Source organism: Spinacia oleracea, chromosome 6 (genome assembly GCF_020520425.1).
Source record: "Spinacia oleracea cultivar Varoflay chromosome 6, BTI_SOV_V1, whole genome shotgun sequence".
Lineage (NCBI taxonomy): Eukaryota > Viridiplantae > Streptophyta > Magnoliopsida > Caryophyllales > Amaranthaceae > Spinacia > Spinacia oleracea.
In genome coordinates, this window is record NC_079492.1 from 128,037,376 (window position 1) to 128,063,736 (window position 26,361).

The window sequence follows — 26,361 nt, forward strand, 5'->3', positions numbered from 1 at the left end:
AATCAAAGTCATGACTGTCTAGATTAAGGAAAACATTGGCAATATCTTTAAAAGAGGAAACACTTGTATGCTAGATTGACTGGAATCCATAAGGCTCTTGAAGCTAGAACAACCTATAGGCATCTTCTAGAACTGAATGAGGAACTCTCTAAGGAGTTTTACCTCATCTCGGAACAAGAAGAATCATACTGGATGACTAGAGCAAGAACAAACTGGATGAAATGTGGGGATCAAAACACAAGTTACTTCCATAAGTTTGTCACTGTTAAGAGGAGAAGAAATAGAATCACCTCTCTGAACTCTGAAGTGGGCCAAACTATTTAGGGAGAGGACCTTGTCCCACACATAGTGAGCTATTTTTCAAATCTATTCACTTCTGAACCTACCATTCCCCTATGTGAGAATCACCACTACCTTAACACAATTAGAATAGACCATCCAACTACTACTGAAGAGGTTGGAAGGGCAGTGTTTGAATTAGGTCCCCTAAAAGCCCCTGGAATTGATGGTTTGCATGCACAGGTGTACCAACAACACTGGGGGTAATGTGTAAATACATTTACTCCTTTGTAGACAAAATCCTTCAATCTAGGAGTTTCCCAGATACAATTAATGATACCACTATTTGATTATCCCCAAGAGTGATCACCCTGGTACAATCAAGCAATTTAGACCCATTAGTTTATGCAATGCTAGTTACAAAATTGTATCCAAACTACTGGTTAATAGAATTAGGCCCTACCTTTAGGACCTTATCTCTCCTAATCAAAACAATTTCCTCCCAGGGAGAGGGAGTGATGTGAACTATATTGTTGCTTCTGAGATCCTCCACTCCTTGAAATCTAGAAAAGGAAAGTTTGGATGGTTTGCCCTAAAAATAGACCTAGAAAAAGCCTAATGCAATTTTATAAGGTTTTGTCTAGATAGGAAAGCGTTTGACAGAAATTCTTGTGATTTAATTCTGAGTTGTATTGTCTCACCTGCTACCTCTGTGTTAGTGAATGGTAAATCTTCTGAACCCTTTCAAACCACTAGAGGGATCAGACAAGGAGACCCAATTTCCCCCTACATCTTCATCATATGTATGGAATACCTTGCTGACTTGATTTCAGAAACTACTGACCAAGGGAATTAGTGGAAACCCTTCTTCCTGAGAAGGAAAGGTATCCCCATCACCCACCTAATGTTTGCTGATGACCTAATCCTGTTTGGGGATACTTCACCTGAAACCCTTCATGGTATGAAAAGTGTCCTTGACCAATTTTGGGAATTCTCAGGGCAGAAAATGAATAACAGTAAGAGCAAGCTTTACTTCTCCAAACATACCCCCATAATCAAAAAGAAATGTTTAGTACTTCCTTGGATGTGGAGCCAAGCCTTGATTAATTTAGGTGTCTATCTAAGGATTCCCCCTTACAGATAAGAGACCAACCTAAGCCCAAACTGCTAATATCTGTATGAACATCAAAAGTAAATTGAACTCTTGGAAAGCTAAAAGTCTATCTAAAGCAGGAATGTTATTACTGATCAAATCCACCCTCACCGCCATAGCTAGTTACTCCATGCAAGTTATGTCTCTCCCCAAAAGACCCTCCATGAAATAGACCAAACTTGTGCACAATTTCTTTGGGATTCTAATTCAGAGAATAAGAAAATATATCCACTTAATAGCCTGGCTGAAAATCTGTAGAGAGCCTAATGTTGGGGGTCTAAGCATTAGATCTGCCTTGATCATGAATCAAGTGTCCAAGACCAAAATCTGCTCGAAATTTAACTATTCTCAAAGCCTAGCTACATACCTTGTTAAAGAAAAGTATATCATGAATAGAGCATACCCTGCTTCTTTTAAAACTGGCTCCCATATTTGGCAGAATGTAGGAAGAGGTTGGGACTTATATAGCAAACTTACAGCATGGTGTATAGGAGATGGTAGCCACATCAACCTGTGGAATGACAATTGGTCAGGCAAGGGACCTCTTAGATCCTTAATTTCTGGACCACTAAGTAGAGAAAAGGAAGAGATAACCTTTAGCACCATAATGAAAAATGGCCACTGAAACTTGAATAGAATATCCTTCAGAATCCCCACAGATCTGGTCCATTGGATCCATGCTATCCCAATCCCTAAATTTCGGAGTGACATTCCATTTTGTTCCCTCTCACAAGGTCCACTCTTTGATTCTAAATCTGCTTATAACCACCTTTGCAACTCTAAGTTCCCTCAAACAGTCATAGACAGAAAATGGAGCTCCATGTGGAAATCTAGATGCCCCCCAAAAATTAAATTCTTTCTGTGGTTGTGCCTGTAGAACATAGTACCCACTGCACACCACCTAGCTAGCAGAAAAGTTATCCCATTTGGAAATTGCCAATTTTGTCCTAACAGTCAGGAAACCCTAGAACATCTATTCATTACATGTCCTAGGGCAGTAGAGTTTTGGTCTAATGTTAAGTTTATCCCCAAAATTAAACTTCCTGCCTCTGATTTTCAATCTTGGTTTTTGAAAAATGTGTTGAAAACTTATGAGAACAATGATTTAAACATGGCACACTCTACTATTTTTAGCTACTGCACTTGGAGAATCTAGTTAAGAATAAACCTTTGGACTTTCCAAAAAGAAAACAAGCCCATCCTGTTTTGGACAGCTCAAACCATTTATCTAGCTAAAGAATTTTCAAAATCTGACCACACCCATGTGTTGAACATCAAGCCCTTGCATATGACCCCACCTGTTGAGCAAGCTGATTATATTGTAAAAGTGGGTGCTACCTTTTGCTCCACATCTTTGCTTGCCTCTTATGCTATAATCTGCAGGGACACATATCACAACTATGTAGATGGGGTGGCTGGTACAACAACATCAGTAGCTCCTACTGCTGCAGAAACTCAAGCAATACTACTGGCAACATCTTGGGTCATAGTAAATCACTGGGAAAGGGTGTTGATTATCTCTGACTGCAAACTGGCAGTTGACAGTATTAATGAAGAAAGAACAACCACCACCTGGTTAACTAATCTCTATGGAAAATGCAGGGCCATGCTAAGAAGCCAAGGAAGCCTTTTTATGAAGTCAAGAAGAAGAGGGAAGCTGGAGGAAGTGGATCATGTGGCAAGGAAGGCCAAGGACCAGTTGAGTCTGTTTCATCATGGAATTAGCATCACCCCTCCCCCATGCAAGACTAGCTTAATATCCCCTACTAATGACATTTTGTTTTTGAAAACTCTATTCCCAAGTAGTAACTTTGCCTTAAATGGCTTTATTTTTTGTTCCATGTAGGGTGGAAGCTGTTGAAAACAACAAAACTAGTGATGTATATTTTGATGTACTAATCTGTTGAAGTGACTCTTTGCAACCAAAAAAAAAAAACGAGAAGTCCAAAATGAGTGTTGAGTGATAAATTAAAGAAGTACTCAAATACTCAATTAAGTTGGAGAATTATTTGAACCAATTAGTACTTCCTCCGTCCCAGATTAGTTGTTACACTTTCCTTTTTCGTCCGTCCCAGATTAGTTGTTACACTTCTAAATAAGGAATGACCCCACAATTATTATATTGTCTCTCTCTTCCCACTAAATATTTTTTTGTCTCCACCCCCTCTCTCATTCAATTAAAAAAATACTCCACTAACTACTATCACATCCACTTTTTCAATAAAATAACAATTGATAACCAAACAACCACTTATCACCTAAAACTTTGTGCAAAGATAAGTGTAACGACTATTCTGGGACGGAGGGAGTATGAAGTATGATAATATTTATTAACTTAATTAGGCTTTGTTTTCTTCAACTTAACTCCACTTAATAAGATGAAAATAAGTGAAAACAATTTCGATAAGTTTACTTAAATTAAATAAGTGAAATCAGGTGATCGATTTTAACAGACTAAACTTTTACTAAGATTGTGGAAAATCATTAATTCTACTGTAGTCTATAAGGGAACTTCTAAGTTTGTGTCAAATCTGAGAACTCCCTTTTTTACCCTTCACCAAAAACAAACAACAAATAAAACAAAGTAGACTTTCCTATAATAATAGGTATTCTGGGTATGAAACAATGGGCTTCGAATTGAAGGCCCTTTCATTGTAGGGAAGATCTAGCTTGCTCTGGAGTGTAATTGTGAGATTACTGGCCTCGGGGTGGTTCCGAGAAAATCCCCTCCAATGCCTAAGTAAGCACTAGGTTCGTATCTAGATAGAGTACTCTAGATAATTGTAAGTGTGAAGCCAATAAATGAATGTACCTTGATATGTGCGCTGAGGCGACATATTTATAGTATGTGTGTACGTAGTAAATACAGCTAAGGTTTTAATACAAGTAGGCCTTGGGCCGCTTATATGAGGCGTGGAGCCTATAAAGGGAGTGTTGGTTTATATAGTTTTAGCCAAGTGGGGTTTTGGGCAACAGATCCAATTGGTAGACAATTGGTCACCCAAGCAACATTCCCCCCAGACTCATTTCATTTAGAATGAAATGAATGGGTATCCATATGCAACTTGAAAGTTTTGAAGTCTAAAAGTCCTGCCATTTAGTTCAAAGGGGCATTTTGAATCTGTGCATTCATGACAAGTGTCAAACGGTTGTGATGATCATCGTTTCCATTTCAAATGATCATGCGTTGCAAACTGAAAGGAAATTAGGTGGTTTTCAGGGTTGCCCCTATAAATTTAACGCCCAATCTTTCATTTCAACCTTTGTTTTCACCATTTATTTGAAACTCTCTCAAATTCAGGAGAACTTGCACTTTGAACTTCGTAGATGTTCGTCTTGTCGTTGGGAATTTTCTTCTGGACCTTACTGCATGCATTCGACTTGTCGGCGAATTTCGCTTCCGAATAAGGTATTCTTCTTGTTAATTTCTCGTTTTCCTTCGTCTTTCTCTTCTACCCCCACCGTCTAAACCCTAGATCTAGGTTTTTCGGCGATGGCTCAAGACAGAGGAAATAATAAGTTCATTGTTGACTCCTCCAGTGAGAGGGAGGAAGAGGAGGTTCCTCTACCAAGAAAGATTCTCATAGACATGGTGCTTCAGGAAGCATTGTTGCTGCTGATAGATCCGAGGGTGCTGCTCGTGTTGAGTCGGGCATGAAGACTGGTACCTCGAGGCGATATACCATTCGCTATGATTATCCTTGCTTTCAAGAGGAGGCGGATTCCAATTCGAGGCTTGCATCGTGTCTGCATGAGGTGCATGCTCTTGGTGGGCCTTTGAACAAAGCGCCTGATGGACAATGGCTAGTGAAGGCCAGAAGGGATCATCTCCATCGGGTGGCCGCAGATTTCTACGACATCCAGTATTCCCATGGAAATTGGTGTGAGCTCTCGATCCAGGAGCGTGCTAGGGTGACCCATCCTCCGAGGGATTTCATCGCGGTCTATACTCGTCATCTTGAGTATGGACTTCGATTCCCTTTGGATCCATTTTTTGCCTGATGTGTTGGTTGGATACAACATATCCTTGGCCCAATTGACTCCAAAGTTTATGCGGCATATCATCGGCTTCCAATGAGTGTGCGACTTTTTGAATTGACAACGAAGTTAAGCTATAAATATTTGACAAAACTTATGATTGATATTAAATTGTTGGATGTATTCTAAACAATGATCATTTTACAACAAGAGTGGATTGTTTAGTGAATCATATTTTGTTTACGGTTACGAAAATTGTGTGGTCAAAATTTCCTAAAGATATTTTGATGAACTCCATATATTTAACTTTTTTTTTTTTAAGGTAAAAATAGTTCATTGATAAAATAGTCATACGAGATCTACAATAGAAATTAAAACTAACAAATACAAAATAATTTGGATCAAACAAAATTCTAATCCGGCAAAATCACGATTGTTGTAGATGAGATCTGACAATGATGAATACCCTCTTTCACATCGCTGTTTGATACAGCCTCCAGCGAGGGGGTCTTTCGATCTGTTGTAGCTTTAGTATTGAATTAAATCTGATTCAATTGATTGTAGACGTAAAAATGACATCCGTTGTAACCCCGCACAAATCTTCATCAATAAATCAACTTTTCCTGCAAAATTAAAAACATGGCCCCAAACTCTCACAAGGAGAGAGATAAAAACCAATAAATGGGTAAAAAAGCTCTCTAATAGGGAGAGAATGGAGTTTTTATTCCGAACATGGAATCAAAAGCTATGAAAAATAAGAAAAATGGGGGCTTACCATCAACCTAATGGTTGGTGGTAGCCCCTAGAAAATTAGGGTTTTGAAAGAGGAAGAGAGAAAAGGGAGAGGAAAAAAGAGGAGGAGCGACTCTATCCGGTTTCCCTCCATATATTTAACTAGTTATTGGCTCGAGCGATCTTTTGTGTAATTTGAAATTTAATCTTAATTAAATATAAAAAAATCCCTAAACTACTTTTATATTTTTTTAATATTTAATTAGCAACAAATAGTTTGAGATAAATATTTTTAATTAAAATGTTGCATACTTGAATTAGTTTTGTACTTTATAAATTGTTTACATAACTCCGTAGATAATTTCATGTAATTGAATATTTCAGCTGAATCGTTTTGTTATTGGTTATGATTCTAATGGTTTAAGTTTTATAGAAGTATTTATTTATTAGTATTAAAAAAAATTATATGCACTTCAAATTAATGGTAAGTTAAAATTTAAATCTATATATTTTGTAGTAAAAAATAGAATAAAAAAAATCAACATGATGGATCGTAAAATGTGAGATTCCCTTAATTAAATATACAAAAAAAAATTACTTAATTATTTTATATTTTTTAATATTTAATTAGCAACAAATATTTTGAGATAAATATTTTTAATTAAAATATTATTTTTAAAATTTGTACCTATGCATAATTGATTCATTTCGATGATGAAGCTATAAAGGGTATTTTAGACTATTCTACAGGAGACATCAAAAAGGCATTTACGAAAATAATCTCAGCGTTCCCTTATACTTTCTCCGTATTTATTTAAGAGATACACTTGCCATTTTTAGTAACTTATCAACTCCACCATCTAATTAAATAATCTATCTAATATATCATATGCCCCACCACCCTATTAAACAAATAATTTCATAACTACACCCCACCCCTTTTCCCCTAAAATGACATGGTCCCCCACTTTTTTTACTTATTAAAATATCTACTCAACCCCACTTGTTTTATTACTTTATTTTTTTCAATTCTTCTTCTTAATACTCGTGCCCTTATTACTTTATTTTTTTCAATTCTTCTTCTTAATACTCGTGCCCGACTAAGTGTATCTTTTAAATAAATACGGAGGGAGTAGAATAGAGATTGAATAGATAAAAAAGACCAAATCTTTTATAAAATGAAAGGAAAAAAAATTGGGGGGGGAATTTGTTTAAAGCAATCTCCATTGACAATTTTGAGATATAGGTGGCCTGTGCGCATTGGTCGACACCAATAATTCATTTATTATGAATGCAAGTCGTATAGTTTGGGGTTTTGAGTTTTGACTACATATTTGAATTGAGTAGTCTCATTATAAGACGATTATATCTAAATAATCGCGATGAATGGTTCAAACTTTCAAAAGCATACATGATACATGTACGACAATTATTTAATACGAAGTAGATTACATATTCAAGCATTCTAGTGTATTCAGAATTACACCAAATTACTCAGGAGCCAACTTAAACGGATTAATCTCTTATAAAAGTACGATTAGAAGGAATTTGTTAAAATGATTCTACCAATACAACATCATTTAGCACACGTTGATTGATAAACGGGTTGCTTCAAAGTTTAGCACAGGTTGGTTAACGTTAACCATGTCCATTTCCAGAAAAATGTTGAATCCGAGACATTCAGCTTCCATGTTTTACTCAGGTAATATACAAGGCCGTCAAAAGAATGGACCCTTCTTCAAGAGACTCCGCAATCACAAGTAAATACAGGATAAGCAGAAAGCGTTGCAGATAACAGCCGCCTCATTAAAAGATAAGCCCTGTTATTGTTGATCATATACGCCGCACTACTTACTGTCAGGCTTTATTGAGCAGAATGGTTTGAAAGATACTCCAACATGACCTCATACAGTCCACTGAGGCACTTAACGGTTCAATATCAGATTATCTTCCACCTGCAGAACAGAAAACCGGGCTGCACTTGTAACATTCCGAAGGAGGAACAAAAAATGTACAGAGTAAATTCTGGGCGAGCATTTCCTTGTTGCAACAGAGAGATAAACGAACATATTACCCCAACAGGATAAATGACCAAACATTACTATCCCACGCAGATTTATAAAATACAACTAAGGTAATGTGTATAGATAGGAAATAATTTCAAGCTCTCTCCATCAGGTTCAATGGATTCATCAATTTTACCACAATTTTACCATAATTTTACCATAATGGTTCAAAGTTAGACTTGCAGCCACATTTTTGGTATAGCTATCACATTATTTTACCATTTGACTTGGAGGAAATGAATTGATAAGTAAACGACATACCATATTATAACAAGGAAAACCATAGAAATTAGGCCATTCATCAGCAATCAGAAATATTTGCCACAGCCTGACCTGTGAAGCAAGAACAAACTAACATCAACAGCAACACAGGTAACTCCGACTAGATGGAACTCATGGAAGGCAGCAAAAAAGAAAAAACATTCTAAATCATGGATAAAATTAACATTCCACGGGTCTTAGCACCAAATTTAAGTAGAATGTATCATTAAGCCAAGTTTATGAGCTGCAACAAATTTCACAGCAAGCTTCTCTAACATGTTCAAGTTCTCACACCTTCACTGCATTTCCCTTAGATGCAATAATTTGCAGATTCCCAAGGCCGGGATTACAAATCTAGTATCTTACATTAACTGCTAATTATTCACCAGAAATGAGATATGACAATTCACACAAAGTGTAGCTGGAAGTTAAAGAGTTGCTAATTACATCACTTAGAAATGCATTCATCAGTCTAACAACCTAAGGCTTTATTGACAGAAAACTTAAGATCTGATATCAACAATTCAACTGGAATTGCGTATCAGTGTACTTTATTTTATTCACAAGCCTTGTTCCCTTTTTTTTCACTTTTTTTTTGGATTAAAAAGAAAATTAGGCGGACTACCTAGCTTACCCTTTGGGATGAAATGCAGAGACTCCGAGATAAAGAAATAAAATTAAAGAACTCTAACCTCAAACTACCTAGCCCCAGTTCCAAGAAAACTTGGTGAATGGATTACAATGGCAAATGATTAGCCAAACGGTAAAAGATAAAGCCTTCAACCTCATAGAATAAAACTCGAAGCCCAATACTGAGTACCTAAACTAACTTAAAAAAAGTTACCTAAAACAAAAAAAATTGAAAGAAAGAGCCACAAGGTAAGATGGTCAATAGATCAATATGCATGGGACTTTAGGTAATTGGTGTGAGCCACATGGTATGATGTTATAAACAAGATTTGCAGAATACCAACAAAAATCGACCTAGCAAGTGAATGAACACATAAATGCAGTAGGCACTAGGCACAAGATATCAAAGGTGAGTAACTGCTTGCACTGGCAGCATAATTTATTATCAGAAAAATGGTTACTTTCACAATTGATACAAGCCTCCTGTCGAACAACCAAAGTTCTGGATCTTATACTTGATTAGTAGAAGAAAGGGAAAGAATCCATAATTACCTCCAGATCATTGAGGTCTAGACATCAGTGATTGGAGTACCGTCTATTTGTGCAGCCACACCTGAAATATAGTCTTTCCAGATGAACCTGAAGCAACAAGAACATGAGAGTATCCACCTTTCTACTGAACTGATTCAAGTAATTTGCCCAAGATTCAGCTGATGGCCATTTCAATTTATCCGACCAGCTAGCAAGAACCTACAAAACACAGTATCGAATCAAGATCAGAACTGTACAACACCGTCGCATGGACCTTTTTGGATTATAAATTGGAGATGCCTCTTCTGAATTTAAATATTCAAAAAAGGCATGAAATGAGCATGTATTCCAAAATTTATTTATTTCATTACCCAAGAATACAAAATGTTCAATTTTTCAAAAAGTTTGGGAAGCAGTTTATTATGGAACTAAAAAGTAGCACAAAGCACTTCTGGCTTCAGCCTTAATAGAACCTGTTGCTATAAAAAAGAAGACTAACAAGAAATAGGCAAAAGAACAAAATCCAAGCTAACTCTATTAAGCCCCATCTATGTTCATTTATTTATTCGATAACTGGCTGAAATAAAAAATACTCCATAACAATGAAAACATCCATCTATCAAGCTTGGACAAGAGAGGAATGATAGCCCTATACATCCACCGATTCACGACTGAATTCATTCATTATGTTGATTATCATCCAGTTCAAAGAGCTATCAAGTCAACATTGTGAATCTTAGATCTAAATTACAAAAAAAAAAAAAAAAAAGCAACATTTCATTGACTCATCATTATCATTACCTCAAAGAGGCTCCCGCAAGAAGCGGGGTAAGGGGGGGTCGAACGTACGCAACATTTCATTGACTGAATGACATAATTCTTCCTCTTATCTGCTGTGAAGTAAAAAATTATCAATTATCTTTTCACTGACAGATCTAACAGAAACAGTATAATTGGTGATTTGGTTGCATACTTGGAGACTGATCTCAATACAACATAGCAGAGTTACTGGAGGGGCACGACACTAGTTTTCTTTCAAAAGTTTTGTTTTAGCAAAGCTCAAAATTATGTAACTTTTGATTTTCAATAAAAAAAAAAGCCAAAGAATAGACTTCTGTCAATCCCAAAAACCATCTCTTTATTTCTTAAAAAAACATGTAGCAAAAATAGTTCATATTTGTCAAAAACGTTTTCAGATGCAAACGATTTACAAGAAACTGTCTGATCATATCAAGCAGCCTAATCTATTTGGCACTTTACACCCCCAGATACAACTCATACAAGTATACAAATACAACTATAAATTTTGTCAGGTAGTAAAAGGATTAAATCCCGTCCGTGTCACCACATCACGACTACATTGTCAAGTTTATAAGCTCATTGCAATTGTGATGCTACAACAGCTGCAAACCATCCGCATTGGCTGCAATTTGAAAAAGCAGTCCCGTGACTCCCAACCGTTGCAGTTATGGCAACTGCAACCAAAGTTTGACCAACAAACACTTCAGTACTCGGCTTGGGGCACCTCCACCCATTAGCAGTCATACACATCCCACTGTTTCTGCTATTCCCTGAATCAGTTGGTATTATTAACTAGAAGAGAAATATTCTTCTTGCTGCCATTGAAACTTAAATTTCATTCTCTACTAGGAAGAACGGTAATCATAATCCTTTGTACTATCCCCAGTTCCCCACCCCTCAAATAAACCTCGCACTATCTTGTCCTAAATTGAAGTCACATTGGCAAAGCCAACACCATAGTGTTGAGATCTTGCAGTGAAAAAAAGTCTTTGAAACTACTTCAAAACCACAAACAATTGAGTGAAAGCTAAATCTATAAACTTGCGTATTCACCTGAGCACTAACCAACTACCCGAATGTACATTGACCAATAATTTCTTTTGTAACTCCAGAATTGCTTCCAAACTTTGAAAACCAAGGTTTTTACAAAGCTTGTTCAGAAGCAGGTGTGTAGTTCAAAATAACACGTCATGGCTGAAGTCTACAGATGATAGCTAGCTAGGGAGTAACAAAGAGACTGATAAGTGTGATAACCAGATTTAATTAAACTTTGTGAACTAGAGTTCACAACAATTAATTACCTGAGAATCTAATGGAAAGTATGATGCAACATGTTTAACAGCTTCTTCAAAGAAACGTAAGGTCAACTAGTTTCACAGATATGGAAGTGATGGGACTGTCCTCAATCAGTAATCTCGCAGCCTCTACAGGGCTAATATATGATGATTAATGTTCGGGAAAAACCAGCATGCTCAGTTTGGACTTTGAATCAAAAAAATGATGCTAAGTACATAACACATGCAACAGAGCTATCATATTTATGACAAAATAGAAAACATGAGTATAGAGCTTTATTAAGTTATCTTGTATCGATCAATTAAGATTCAACTAAAGAACTACTACAGTTGATAAAGTATATGAAGTAGGAAACTAGAATTTAAGAAGATAGGAATGCTACTGAGCTGCAGCGAGTGCAGCCCGCAGTATTCAGAGTGCAGAAATAGAGCGTGATATTAAAAACCCAGAAAAAGGGGATAGAATGGGATAGAATGGGAAACCAAGCACTCGCACAGATGTCTAAAGAAAAATACAGAGCAAAAGAAGCATCTGAATTCGAAGCAATAACTGTTAACAGTAATACTAGCTAAAGTCTCACCATTGCAGTCACTGGAATAAGTTACTCCTACACCTGTCCAGAGCCGCTACAGTTTTCTTATATTTGCAACAGAGCAATACAACTCCTTTCCAGGTAGAGGCTTCAGGTGACAAAACTTTCTGCAACATCAATTGCAGGATTTTGGAAGCAGCTAACCCTCTCTGCCGCTTGCATAATCGTAAAATAAGCTCATCAAGGAACTCTTTCCCATCTTGAGGTGGGTTCATCTTGTCTCTAAAAGCCCTCAAAAAAATGTCACAAGTATAGAGATCGGGATCACAACCTTGATCCAACATACCATTCAGAAGATCAATGGCCAGATATATATTATTGTTGTGGCATAAACCATTAAAAAGTATATTGTAAGTTACTACATCTGGCCGGGAATCAACACCTTCAAAAAGCATCTCATTAAAAACTTTCAATCCCTGCTCAACCAAGCCAGCCTTGCAGAAGCCATGAATCAATGAAGTATAAGCAATGGTATCAGGTTTCAATCCTTTACCCAACATACGTCTCCAAATCGCCATAGCCTCTTTAAGCTTCCCTTCCTCACACAAACCATTGATGAGTACACTATAACAAACCACATTATGAAAACAATTACTAGCTTCCATTTCTTTCCATGTAAGAAGTGCCTCTTGGCTGTTACCTGTCTTAAAAAACCCTTTGATCAAGGAGCTATATGTAAAAGAATTAGGATGGAGGCCCTTATCGATCATCTCAGATAAAACTTCTTTAGCATCTTTAGGTCTTCCAGCACGGCATAATCCATCAATTAAAACACTATAAAGGACAATATTCGGACTAAACCCTTTCCCTGTCACATCCTTCCAAAGTCTCATTGCCTCTTCCATCCTTTCTTCCTTAAACAATCCACTGAGAAGAGAGGAATAAACATATACATTAGCTCGGAACCCCCTCTCTTCCAATGAAAGCAATAATGTAGTTCCATCACTAGCTCTCCCTTGCTTAACAAGGCCATTAACAAGAGTTCCATAGGTGACTTCATTAGGCAAGCACTTGTTTGATACCATGTGATTCAAGAGACTCATTGCCTTATCCAACTTTCCTACCAAGCACAGCCCATGAATAAGGGTGTTGTAAGTCACCTCATTGGGGATACATCCTTTTAAGAGCATGTTCTCAACAAGTTTAACTGCTCGAGACATGTTACCCTTCTTGCAAAGTCCATTGATCAGTACGTTATATGTCATCGAAATAGGACAGCACCCCTCTATCTGCATCTCATCCAACAATGAAACCGCTTCATCTAATCTATCAGTCTTGCATAATCCATCCATCAATGTGTTATAAGTGAAAGCATCCGGAACGCACTGCTGAGTCGGCATTTCTCTAAACAATTCTACAGCCTTATCAACCTTTCCCAACTTACACAAAGCTTTAATAACCAAATTATAAGTTAACACATTAGGGACTACATTCATGCTTCCTACAACACTGTCAAAAAAGTTTAAGGCCTTTTCATACAAACCCACTTTAATTACAACAGTTAAAACAGAGTTAAACGAACGGACCGTCGGCTTACAACCAAATTCATCCACCATTCTTCCAAACAATTCCATGGCCTTTTCAGGCAAATGTGATCTTCCATAAGCCTTAAATACTACAAAAAAATCCTTTTCCCTAAAAATCCGACGCTCGCGCTTCATTCTATCAAAAACCCCCTCCAATAATCTAAATTCACCTGATTTAGCATATGTCTCAATGAGAGAATAAAAGGTGGAATCACCCAACTGATACGAACCCATTTTCGGGGCCGAATTAAAAATTTCTTTGTTAATAGGACATTCAATATCACCATCATTTTCACCCTCAAATCCTGACACATTTTGAGCTGGAAAATCAGAAATCCAACAAGAAAAACGCAAAGAATAATTCACCAACTTACTTGGAATTGAAAATAACCTGGAGTTTAGCTTCTTTGAAACCAAACCAATGATGGGCATTACTCGAATAAATCCAGTTTGATTTTGAAAACTACTGATGAACTTATTAATAGGGTTTATAGGGCATTTGAATTTCAATCCACTTCCCCCAAATTTCAAACCCTAGGGGATGACGTGACGGAGTGGAGAGAGAGATAGAAAGAGTTACCCAATAATCACCGGTGAGCAAACTATCTTTGGATTGAGGATTAAAGTGACAAGCTGAGTTGAATTGAGTTTCCGTTGCAACTTTTTTCACAGGTGGAACTGGTACCGATTTTCTGAGTTGAGGGTAGTAACGGGTGGTCGGGGGCTTCGTTCTTTTTATCGGCGGTGGTTGTAGCGCGGTTTGTAAGGCGGCTTAGTGGTGGTGGTGGACTGGTGGTTGTTTAGGTGGACAAAAACAGAGGGGTGGCTTGACTCGACTCAGCGCAGGAAGGAAGAACAGAAGAAGATAGGGACGTAAGGGTGATTTCGTAATTGAGCATTCTTAGGTCGGGCCATTGGGGGTTAAAATTGGGTGACCCACGACAAGGGTGGGTCGGGTACATTTATTTTTCGGATTTTTCATGAAATGCCCCGAGGTTTGCCTTAATGCACCAAATACCCCTAAACTTTCCAGAATGCACCAAATACCCCCGAGGTTTTAAAAAATAACACAAAATACCCTTAATGAGCATTTTCCGTCCATTCCGTTAAGTCTCCGTTAGCGTGAATTTACTTTTTTGCCCTTTCTCAACCATTTTCTCTACTAATCCTAATATTAACACTTAATTATATCAATTAAAACTAAAAAAATTTAATTAACTATTATTTTTTAAAAAAATCAAAACTTTGGGCTTTCTTTCACTTATACTACTCTCTTCTTTCACGCCATCAATCATCAATTCATCATCATTATCATCTTCTTTTTCTTCTCTTCCGCCACCATTAATTGCTTCGTTGTAGGCTAAGATGATGATTTGGAAGCCAACATTGCTCCCCCCTTTCTGCCTGGAACGAAGCCCACCTCTCGATCTCCTTCCTTGGTGCACCACCGGGACACAATCCACCCATAGCCACCGGGATTGTTGGGCGGTGGTGGTTATGGGTGGACTGCATACGTACGACGAAAAACATGGCTGAGAGGAGAGAGGGTAGTGGCGGTGGAGCTTGGCTGGGAGCCTGGGAGGAGAGAGAAAAGAGCACCCAGCTACCACCGTCCATGTTCCTTCTTCCCTCTGCCATGGAAATCGCCGCCCAGCTACCAAAACAACGCCATTGCCCTTCCTTGTCTCTCCTCTTTCTCCCAAAACCCAGAAAAAATTCACCCAGATTAAGACCCAAAAATCCAAAAAACACACAAAATTATCAACAATCACACAAAATCGATAAAGCAAGCACGAATTTTGTCAAAGAAACAAACAGATCGTATACATTTCCGTCAATTAGCGACGAAAACTTCCAAATTCGAGAAATTAACGCTTAATATCTGGGAAGTCGGCAGGTGTTTGAACAACAAAATAGAAAGGTACACCTCCATTAATGGGTCCAATTTTCCATATGAACTTATGTAGGTTTTGGGTGTTGGATTAATTATATACTTCTCCACTAATCATTCATTTTTGGAGGGGAGTAGAAGTTGAGTTTCTTGGCGAATTGCGGGTGTTGGAATTGTGAAGGTGGCGAATAGAAGGGAAGAAGAAGGGTTAATTGATTTTATTTTTTTGGGGATAATTGATTTATTTTGGGGTTAATTGATTTTTTTTGGGGGGGTTAATTGCTTTAATTAATGGTTAAAATTTAATGTTAACGGAGACATAACGGAATGGACGGGAAATGCTCATTAAGGGTATTTTGTGTTATTTTTTCAAACCTCGGGGGTATTTGGTGCATTCTGGAAAGTTTAGGGGTATTTGGTGCATTAAGTCAAACCTCAGGGACATTTCATGAAAAATCCGTTTATTTTTTGGTAAGTCCACAAATTTGCTTTTTTCCAAAATAAAAAAGAAGAAATTGTCCAAAATGATCAAGCTCAGATGCGCTGAGTTACTAATCTGAGAAATTAGACAGTTTGTGGCGGACCCAACAGCCACATGAGGCGCAAATTTCCTCATCACTTGAACTGAAATCTTGCACCAGCCGGGAATCGAACCCGGGTCTGTACCGTGGCAGGGTACTATTCTACCACTAGACCACTGGTGCTTTGATGTTGTTGATACGAGTCGTAAAGAATAGTAGTTTATTTATGTAATTTTGTAATAATCAAATGCGTAAATGTTTGAAATTATAATTAACTAGATTAGGTTAGGGATGTCAGTGGGGCGGGTTTCGTGGGAGACCCGCCCCGCATCCGCCCCAAGTAGGCGGGGATGGAGGTAGATTTGGTGGGTGGTGGGGCGGGTATGGGTATAAAAGTCGTACTCGCCATGGGTGATGGGGCGGGTGTGGATTTTGTGTTGAATCCGCCCCATCCCCGCCCGCCCCGCCCCGCCCCATCCCCATCCGCTCCGCCCTATCCCCACTCGCCCCACTTTATACCCGCCATGGGTGATGGTGCGGATGTGGATTTATTTGTTTGTAAGTGATAATGTGAATTTAGATGAGACTTTTAAGTTTTTTTGTTTGAATTTTCTTTGTTATGGCGGATACTTTTTTTCAATTATATATGTTACTTTTAGTATATGGTACTTTTTCTAAAGTTAATTTTTCACTACTCCGTATATATGACAAATATTTGCTAAATGAGATAAATTAGGAGGGTATTGGCGCGGGTATGGGGCGGGGGTGAGATGGGGATGGATACCTAGGCGGGTGGTGGGGCGGGGATGGATTTTAGTTTGTACCCGTTGGGGCGGGGATGGGGATTAATTTTGTACCCGCCATGGGTGATGGGGCGGGGATGGGGATGAAAAATTTAGGTGGGGATGGGGATTGAGGGACCTACATCCGCATCCGCCCCGCCCCATTGACATCCCTAAATTAGGTCCCGTGCACGCACAGATATTATAAAAATTATAATTTGACCATTGTTTATAAAATACCACGTTGTTGACTAACAAAGAATTGTTCGAAAATACATTAGTATGAAGTATAAAAGATTTGGATAGATTTTCAAAAGATTAAGTTTTAGTCAAATATACTGAATCTTTTCCATAAGCTATTTACCCGCCAAAACACGAGTTTTGGCGGATGAATTTTTCAGATAGTTTAATGTCTAATAAAAGGATCGGAGATCTTTTTCTTTTATAGGTGTTGATTTAAAGAATGTAGCCGAAAGTGATGTATGTGTCATATTTTTCGGATGAATTTATCAAAGATCTCCTTTTATTTTTTATGTATATAATTTTTGTAATACATAATTTCTATAATGTGCACTGTATATTTATATTCTATATCATTTTCCTTTTTTTTTTTTGGTAGTTTCACGATTCTATTTATTAAGTTGAAATCTTGCTTAATATATTTTCCAAAGATCGTTGAAATCGCTGAAATTATGACCAAATTTATAAAGTCGTAATTTTAGCGATTTCAGCAATCTAAATTGACCATTTTAAGGAAATTACAACATTGCTTTAATATATTTTCCAAAAGTTACTTAAGTCGCTGAAATTATGACCAGAAATTTTGGTCTAATATTATTAATTGGACTTATGTTAAAGAATCTAATACTAAAAAAGAAAAAATAAGATTATAACCAATTTAAACCAATTAAAATGGCAGTCAACCTTTTAAATTTTAGCAATGTATAATTGTGGGCATTGTGTCTTTAGTAAACTATAGGAAACATTTTTAGTTTTAATAAATTGATTAGTAATAGTAATTTAAGGAAAATAAAGAAAAAAAATGGCGGGAAAAAATCGCACTATGAATTGACACGTGTCATTCCTGGTGTCTCTTTTAGTATATAGTAATAGATAGATTGCTTCGTATTAATCCTGGAGGACAACCACAAACATTCTACTGCATGCACGTTTAGATCCACCTTGATTTCGTAAACTTAAAAGGGACACATATATTCTCACCAGCTTTATTGCTTTCTAGTGTAGTTTAATTAGCTTAATTGTGTTAAAATTCTGCACAATTTGGAGCAAGATCTCCACTTAACGCCTAAATCGTTAAACTCAACATTCAAGATAAGTTTGTTCTGAATTGTTTTCTTTCGCAACAACATGGGTATAACATAGAGTGTTTCCGGTGAAATTTGTCTATGACAAAACAATGTTTGACATGAAAAACACCTAACACATGGTGCTCATTATTTAGCTATCAAAGTGGCAATCTTCCTTATACAGCTATACTATAGCATACGCATGTTATAATGCAATACAATTTCCTATGGCATATAGTATTATGCTGCAGCCTCGGCAGTTGAAGAAAGTTGATGCACGACAAACAGGGGATCGCCCACTTGAATTACATTGCCGCTATCATTGGTAAAGCATTCCTTACAAACTAAGTGTTGTCCAACATAAACCTGCATCACAAACTCACAAAGTTATTTCCATAAACAACTATGAAGTTCAATTTAATGCAGATACGAGTTTAAGATCATGAATTGTTAGTATACCTGGCCTTGAGGTTTTTTATTCGGAAGCAAGATTTTATCTGACCTAAATCCCTGGAGAGTTTCTGTTGGCTCTGAACTAACAATCCCTGATTCTTGATCGATTGTAGGTATCTGCACGTACAGTAGCCACAAACCCCAACACCAAAAAGAAGCAAGGTGAGAGGATATTTTGGATAAATATTTATAGCTACATATCTATTGAACTTGAAAAACAAGGTGTTTTGAAATCAGACTACTGCAACTGGTATTAAATCCTTGTATTATCATATCAGTAGTTTCATTTTTAGCCGTTAGCATCAGAGTACATTTTGAAGTTGTATTATACCCACCACAGATTTTTAGGATCTATATGGAAGTATGACATCAACTATCAATCTACAAAAATAAACAGAATTATACTGATATGGCACTCTTGGGGAGTGTTTGGTTTGGTGTAAAAACGTTTTCAAGGAAAATGATTTTTCCCCTTTTTCAATCATTTAGCGTATTTGGTATGGCAACGGGTGAAAAACAATTTTCCAATAACTCTCTGGATAACATTTTCCATTTGAAAGGAAGGGAAACACTTTTTCATTTTTTCTCCTTACCTCCCTTATTTACTCTCATTTTCCCATCAATCCCCCCTTGTGTACTCTCATTTTCCTTTTCTCTATAAATTTTCTTGTAAACCAATTATAGAAAACCTAATTTGAAATTGTGTTTTTCCTTGAAAAATATTTTACATGGAAAATCATTTTTCACTAGAAACCATTTCCACCGGACCAACCGGAGCCTTATTTTTCAATCAGCATGCAATTGTATGGTTTATCCACACAGATGATGCAATGTAATACTCCTGCAATCTTGCATGATGCCACTCTCAAAACGCCGCAATCACTACTGCCTTCTCCAGTTTATCTTGACCATAAGTCCATAACCACAATTTTTGCTATGAATGCATTGATTTTACGACTTGACTAAAACTATTGCCTTTATTTAACCAAATAAGTTTACTCCTTTGTGAAGCACTTGATACAAACAAACCATTTCACATATAAATTCCAGTCCATGCTATTTCTGATATTGAGGGCCTAGACTGACAAAAGAAAAAAGTAATTTACCTTGCACCTTGAACATAGCTTTACGCCATAAAACGTTAACTTGTTGATTCTGATCTCCTTCCACAGGTCCTCGGAAAATGGTCCACAGCCTTCAACAAGAATGCTGCAACATCAAAGGAAGGTGATGATGTCAGAACTAATTAAGAGCAAATCCAAGATTTCTAAAATGAGATGATAATAAAATTTAAAGGAGCTATATCTTATTTGGTTTATTGTTTCTTAAAAGGAGGATCAGATGACCTGTTAATGTATTCCAGAATACAACTAATGGTCTATAATCGGAACACGAGTTGTCAATAAACGCCCATGAACATATTAAATTAACAGGCACAAATCACAATCAATTACTGCTGTAAAAAGATCAAGTGAAGTAGATGATTGTGCTGGAATTATCTACTTGACGAAATTCTGATAACACCAGACAACTTATTAGTACTTGGGTCTGAAACGGTTTATTGGTATTGGCTCCTTGAGAATTTTGTTCATTGCGTCTAGTGATCCCTGCACAAGACATAAATTTGAAAGTGAGATCCTTTGTGAAAACCTGGAAAAATGAACAACAAAACTCCATTTTCATCATTCAACTTAATTAACCTGGGATATCAGCATGAAAGGGAACTGGTCAGAGAACATGGTTTTGTAACCATCTGCATAGTCAGGATCTGTGGCTCTAGTTTGTGATGCTGCAGTTGCAAACATTACAGTATAAGTTGTCTCATCTACTCTAAAAAGACGTGAAATTCAACATATTCAGCCATCCCTTAAACTGAGATTTTCACAAGTTTATAAGACGGATTAAAGCAATTGAAGTAGAGCAGGCAATACCTGGATCAAATCTCACCAACCGGCTCACTTTACCAAGGTGGTTTGAGAGCCACTCAGCTGCTGTGGCTCCTTCATCTAATGCAGATCCCTTCCAATTCCATACAGATACATGCTCAACTATATCACGGGGTTTACTCAAAGAAACCTTCAGCGTATCCATACCAGGAGCTCTTATCACTACATGGAAAAAATTATTCATACTTAATTAAAACACATATCAAATCCAGTGCATCACTCCACAATCTTGGGGAATATAAGGTGCATAGACGTTGCAGATAAATTTGCGGAGTGAAAGTAGAAAGCGTTACCCATGTATGAGTCACTTGAAGGTTCCCAGCTCTCAGAAAATGCTTCAGTGGGCAACTCGACTTCAATCAGTGCAAGCTTTGGTTCAGCCCTTTGGGTGATCATTCTCCCATTTGCATTGACAATCATCCATTGCCTGTCCCACCGAAATCCTGCACATTATGAGCACAAATAAATCGTAGTTACAGATCATGCATCGTCCCTTGCTTACCGTAGCACTATCTTTTTTGTCGTTACATGTTATATGTTTAAATTTGATTCATCTTATCTCAGAAATAACTAGTAGCTTCAAATCCTCAGATCAAACGGTAGTATAATTACTCATCAGTAGCAGAACATTGATGAATTCTGTCGACAGGCTTCATGGTTCAATATTAGTAAAGGAAGGGAAGGGATGAGAAAGGAAGGGAAGAGAAGGGAAGGGAAGAGAAAGGAAAGGAAATAAAATATATTTTCCCATGTTTGGTATAATGAAAGTAAGTGATAGGACTCCCATGTTTGATACAACAATAGTAAAGGAAAGGGAAGAGAAGGGAAGGGAAGACATGGGTATAAGATTTAATATTTTGTTTGACAGATTTTAATTTTCCCTTTCTTTCCAAATTCCTCCAATTTTGGGAGGAAAGGAAAGTGAAACTTTTATAAAGAGAGCTTTCCTTTCAATTCTCTTTGTTTCCTTCCACTTCCCATATAATTTTTGGAACCAAACACAAGAAACATCATTTTTCCTTTCCTTTCCTTTCTTTTCTTTTCTTTTCCTTCCAATTTTCCCCAACCAAATAAGGCCTACAACGTGAGAACTGAAAAATTAAGCAATAAACAATCCTTACAAGGAGAAAAAACATGTTAGGATAAGCGTGTTTTGTGCAAGCTAGAACAATGTTGGAGATGCCACAACTCTAGGTAATAAGCTCAGGTAAAGTGCAACATGAATATGATACCAAGGTACTTCCTTTGTAACTAGGATAGTAGGATTGGCAAAGACTTAATGAAATGGCTTAATTTAACTTCAAATTGTGCATTCAACTGGCCAAGATCATAATGTGCTCTAATAAACTAATACCATGATAAATCCTCACCTAATCTCAATTCAGTCTTAAACACTAGATCAAGACCTCATTGATATCCAAAATGAACATTGAATGGTAGTGAAACATGGATTATGTCATGCATTGCCTAATGCCTATAATACTTGATCAAACATTCAAACATATACCATTAATATGAAGGAGAAATAACAAGCTATGAAAACCCCATTTTTCTTGATTTTATTTCATCCCTTTTCCCCTTCTTTTAATTAATTTTCATCACTATCACCAAAATTTAATTAATTTCACCCACAAATACTTGTAAAATGTAATTAGTTTGAAATAACATGTGGGTTGAGCCAATAAACCCAAAAACGACTTAATTGGTTAAAGTTTTGGAGGGTGGAAGTGTGGAACCCTAGAGCCTAAAACCTCGTATGCCGTATCCTTCTATATTATTATTGGTCTTTGTGACTTACTATTCCCTAAGGCCTAGTTCATGGAATAACTAAAATATATTTTGATTACTTCTAATAATAAGTTCAGATAAAAAAGTGAACATCTGATTACTTCTAATAAGTTGATATGAATAAAAAGTACAGTAATTCACGGAAGCCTAAGAAAATACAGAGCAGAAATTCTAGCTTAATTTCGTGCTAATTACAAAGAAAAGTTGAAGAATTCGAGCAGATAAAAATGGTGATTACTAATGAAGAAGGATAATGGTAAAGAAGAACCAGGACCAATTGAATGTTGGTTCAGTGGTGATTGAGGCTGAACTTGGTAGGGAGGACCCGTGTTCGATCCCCCGCAACAACAATTGGGAGGGGAATGGAACCTATCCACTCAGAACTCGTCCCGAATCCGAATTAGCCCTAAGGGTGAACCGGATGGTACACAAAAAAAAAATGGTAAAGAAGTAGAGAAAAGTACCAGTAGAAGTGATGGGTGCTTGAGCAACTGCCATTCCTCGGCATGATTTGATTGGGTACACAAATATTGACTTCACTCTCCCACTTTCTTCTTCCATTCTTTCTGATTTTCAAGGAATTTCGATACTCTTTGCTTTTATTTTTAGTTCCCCAATAATTTCACCGCCATCCTACCCATTTTTATTTTTATTTTTATTTTTTGTAATTCAAGCATTCAACTAAAGGGAAAGTGGTTAGTGGACCACTCGTAAATTTGACGCATTGAACAATCTTCAGATCATAGGACGTGCAGCTAGACCTGTCAAAAATCGACCCGACCCGAAAACCGACCCGAACCCGACCCGAAAATACTGGGTCCTGAACAAGATTTTGCGACTCGTAACCCGATTTTATCCGAACCCGAGCAACCCGAAAAGTAATGGGTCAAAACCCGACCGAACCCGTTTTGGACCCGACCGATTGAAAATCGTTGTATTTATAGTAATAAATGCGATTATGAGAAAATTTAAGCATAATAAACACGCTATTTTTTACTATTATTGTGTGTAATATGATTTTAATTTGAATTATACGCCATTTTACGGTTGAATTTGACTAATATAAACTTATGTAGGAAAATTTGTTAATTTGTGCCCATATTTTGTATATTTATCACCTAAATTAATGAAAATATAATGCGCGTTTTAAAATCTCTCAACCCGTTGGGTCAACCCGAACCCGAAAGTTCTGGGTCTTGAACAAGCATTTGTAAACCCGAACCCGAAAGTGACCGACCCGATCTAACCCGAACCCGAAAATAATTTTTTACAACCCGACCCGACCGACCCGTTTGACAGGTCTACGTGCAGCTAACACAGATTCTTATTTACAATGGGTGTACAATAAATATTGTACACTGTAGTAAAAGTTAACTCAAAATGCTTAAAATTTAAGCATATATATGTAAAAGTTGTCTATTTTTTAGTGATAAATTTTTTTTATTTTAGTAAAACTTATTTCTTCAAAATAACTAATAATGTATAAAATTAATCATTTAACCCTTTAAAATATTTATATATTAATTTTTTTTACTAATATAAAAGTTAATCAAAACTAGTTTAAAGTTACAAAAAAGGGGTTAAAGTTATCTTGGTGTACAATAAATTTATTGTACACCTTGTGCGCACAAGACCTTTTGTGCAACTAATAACTATGCAAGACAGATGAGGAAGTATTTCGCATATCAGATATGTGCTTGCAAATACATATCATAACAAAAGATAAAATAGGAAAAAACGACAAAAGAGAATTTGAATGGTACTGTTTTTTTTACAGAATTGTACTTTTTAAACATTAATGGTACTTCCTTTTTTGTCTTTTAGTTATTTATCTTTTAGCTGATATGTACTGTTGCCACACATATCTGATATGCGAAAAAACGACCCCCAAAACAGATCATGTCAATTGCGGATTTGCATACAATACGGTATAATTGTCTTCTTTTGGTGCTAGGACTTATTAATTTTAAAAAACACACCTTAAGTTCATATTTCAACCAAAAAGTTAAGTTTTCGTCTAAAAAGTCAAGTTTTTGCAATGAGCCTACTTTTTCCTCCAAATATATTTACCACACAATTACTAACATTACATAGTATCTTAGGAACTAAAACCCGGAGTTGGAGGGAAAAGTGAAAGTCAACGCCCAAGAACTTTACATTTTGACTGCAATCTGACTTTAGAGTGTGTTTCTGTTTTTTTTTTTTTAAAAAAACTATTAACGTAGGTGCTTTTTCACAAACAATAAAAGAGATATTTTCCCACAAACGTTCCTAAAACTTAAAATGACACCCACTCTTTTTTTTCTGCTTGTGTTGAACAGTTAGATTTTTTTTTTGGTGAGAACGGTAAAATTCATTGAAATAGTCAGTTTATGGCGTTAAGCCTATTACACATAGCCGAATAAAAGTGAAGGCAGTAACTAGGGGGTTGGGGAAAATATGTAGTTACATTCACTTCGTCTTCAAAGGTCCTTGCCCTCTTAGCCATTGAGTCCGCTACTTTGTTTCATTCCCTTGAAAGGTGCTTGACATTAATCTCTTGGAAACACAGGTATAACTCTCTACAATGAGAAACAAGATCCACATATATGTCATTATCAACATCCTCCTGTTGAATTCTTTCAATTGTTGTTTTACAGTCAGACATTAACACAATTTTTGTATGGCCTTGTTGAAGGGCACATTTCATCCCCTCCATGATGGTTGTAATCTCACCTTGAAGACAGTAATGAGTATAGGTACGTTTCTGGAAACTGTACGACCATACTCCATATCCTGAGCATATGAATCTGGCAATGCCAACGATAGAATTGTTGTTTGTGAAGGATGCATCCACCAAGACATTTGTACAAGAATGGAAGGGGGTTGTGTTTGGAAACGTTTGTTGCTGCGACTTGTTTTGTGTGGGGCATGGAAGTGCTGCTCTATACTCCTTTGTTAAGGAGAAAGCTCGATTAATGAGAATGGGAGGGTCTTGGTGTGACACAATGTTGAAGATGAGATTGTTCCTTTGTTTCCAAAGCTCGAAACATACGAAAGGGAACACAAAATTCCAGTTCAGGCCACTGGTTTGGTTCTTGCTATGAAGGTTCGCATGAACCCAGTACATAGTATTGAAGGAAATAATGCCCTTGGTCCAAATATGCATTCTATGTTAAGTCTAATAAATGCGGTTCAGTATTAATTAACAAGTTAATAATTCAGTGAGATCAAGTGAGCTGAATGCCTAGCTAGAGGCCGCTTCAGTTCAAGTGGAATTAATGATATTAATCCACAGCTTACTCTTGACTGAACCCGTAGGGTCACACAAATAGTACGTAAACGGATCAAGTATTTAATGGCATTAAATACTCCATCTATGAATATTCGGAACCGACGGATCTTGGTTTCAGTGGGAGCTAAGATCGTCACAGGCAAGAAATGAATACTCCGGAAACGATGATATTGCCGGAAACGGAAATATGGATCGTATCGGAAATATAAATATTATCCAAGTCGTAGATGTTGCCGGAAACGGAAACATGGTACGTATCGGAAAATATTATCGGAAATGGAAATATTGCCAGAATCGGAAATATTGCCGGAAACGGAAATATTGTCAGAATCGGAAATATTACCGGAATCGGAAAATAATTCCGGAAACGGAAATATTAAATATTTGTTCGAAACGGAAATTAATTCCGGAATCGGAAATATTAAATATTGTTCGTATCGGAAATGAATTCCGGAATCGGAAAATTTAATCGGAAGCGCATCGTACGAATAAGCATCGGACGAGGCCTGCCGGACGAGGCCCAGCACGAAGCCAGGCCATCGCCCAGCAAGCCA

General features: G+C 36.9%; 2 protein-coding genes and 2 non-coding genes across 8 annotated transcripts; all 4 read right to left on the bottom strand.

The window, feature by feature from the left end:
- Positions 1–7,539: 7,539 nt before the first annotated feature.
- On the bottom strand, positions 7,540–14,765 carry LOC110787071 (pentatricopeptide repeat-containing protein At4g20090). 5 transcript variants are annotated; one of them, XM_021991638.2, is made up of 5 exons: positions 12,308–14,724; positions 10,432–10,520; positions 9,652–9,849; positions 8,470–8,541; positions 7,540–8,097 (listed from the first exon to the last, which is right to left on the bottom strand). In XM_021991638.2, exon 1 carries the CDS (start codon positions 14,275–14,277, stop codon positions 12,316–12,318), a length of 1,962 nt encoding a protein of 653 aa, XP_021847330.1. In that variant the 5' UTR covers positions 14,278–14,724; the 3' UTR covers positions 7,540–8,097; positions 8,470–8,541; positions 9,652–9,849; positions 10,432–10,520; positions 12,308–12,315. The 5 variants fall into 5 exon arrangements, with proteins under 5 accessions (XP_021847330.1, XP_021847329.1, XP_056687025.1 ...); XM_021991637.2 differs by having other exon boundaries at positions 10,432–10,523; XM_056831047.1 differs by lacking the exon at positions 10,432–10,520 and having other exon boundaries at positions 12,308–14,150; positions 14,237–14,723.
- A 1,501-nt stretch (positions 14,766–16,266) lies between these two features.
- On the bottom strand, positions 16,267–16,357 carry LOC130464753 (small nucleolar RNA snoR114). Its single transcript, XR_008925104.1, has one exon. It is a non-coding gene; the product is annotated as a small nucleolar RNA snoR114 (small nucleolar RNA).
- A 12-nt stretch (positions 16,358–16,369) lies between these two features.
- TRNAG-GCC (transfer RNA glycine (anticodon GCC)) lies at positions 16,370–16,440 on the bottom strand. Its single transcript has one exon. It is a non-coding gene; the product is annotated as a tRNA-Gly (tRNA).
- Positions 16,441–18,365: 1,925 nt separating this feature from the next.
- LOC110787070 (uncharacterized) lies at positions 18,366–23,191 on the bottom strand. Its single transcript, XM_021991635.2, has 8 exons — positions 22,998–23,191; positions 21,039–21,188; positions 20,731–20,907; positions 20,500–20,588; positions 20,342–20,406; positions 19,906–20,008; positions 18,806–18,916; positions 18,366–18,712 (listed from the first exon to the last, which is right to left on the bottom strand). The coding sequence occupies exons 1-8, from the start codon at positions 23,092–23,094 to the stop codon at positions 18,587–18,589; spliced, it is 918 nt and encodes a 305-aa protein (XP_021847327.1). The 5' UTR covers positions 23,095–23,191; the 3' UTR covers positions 18,366–18,586.
- Between the last annotated feature and the right edge of the window lie 3,170 nt (positions 23,192–26,361).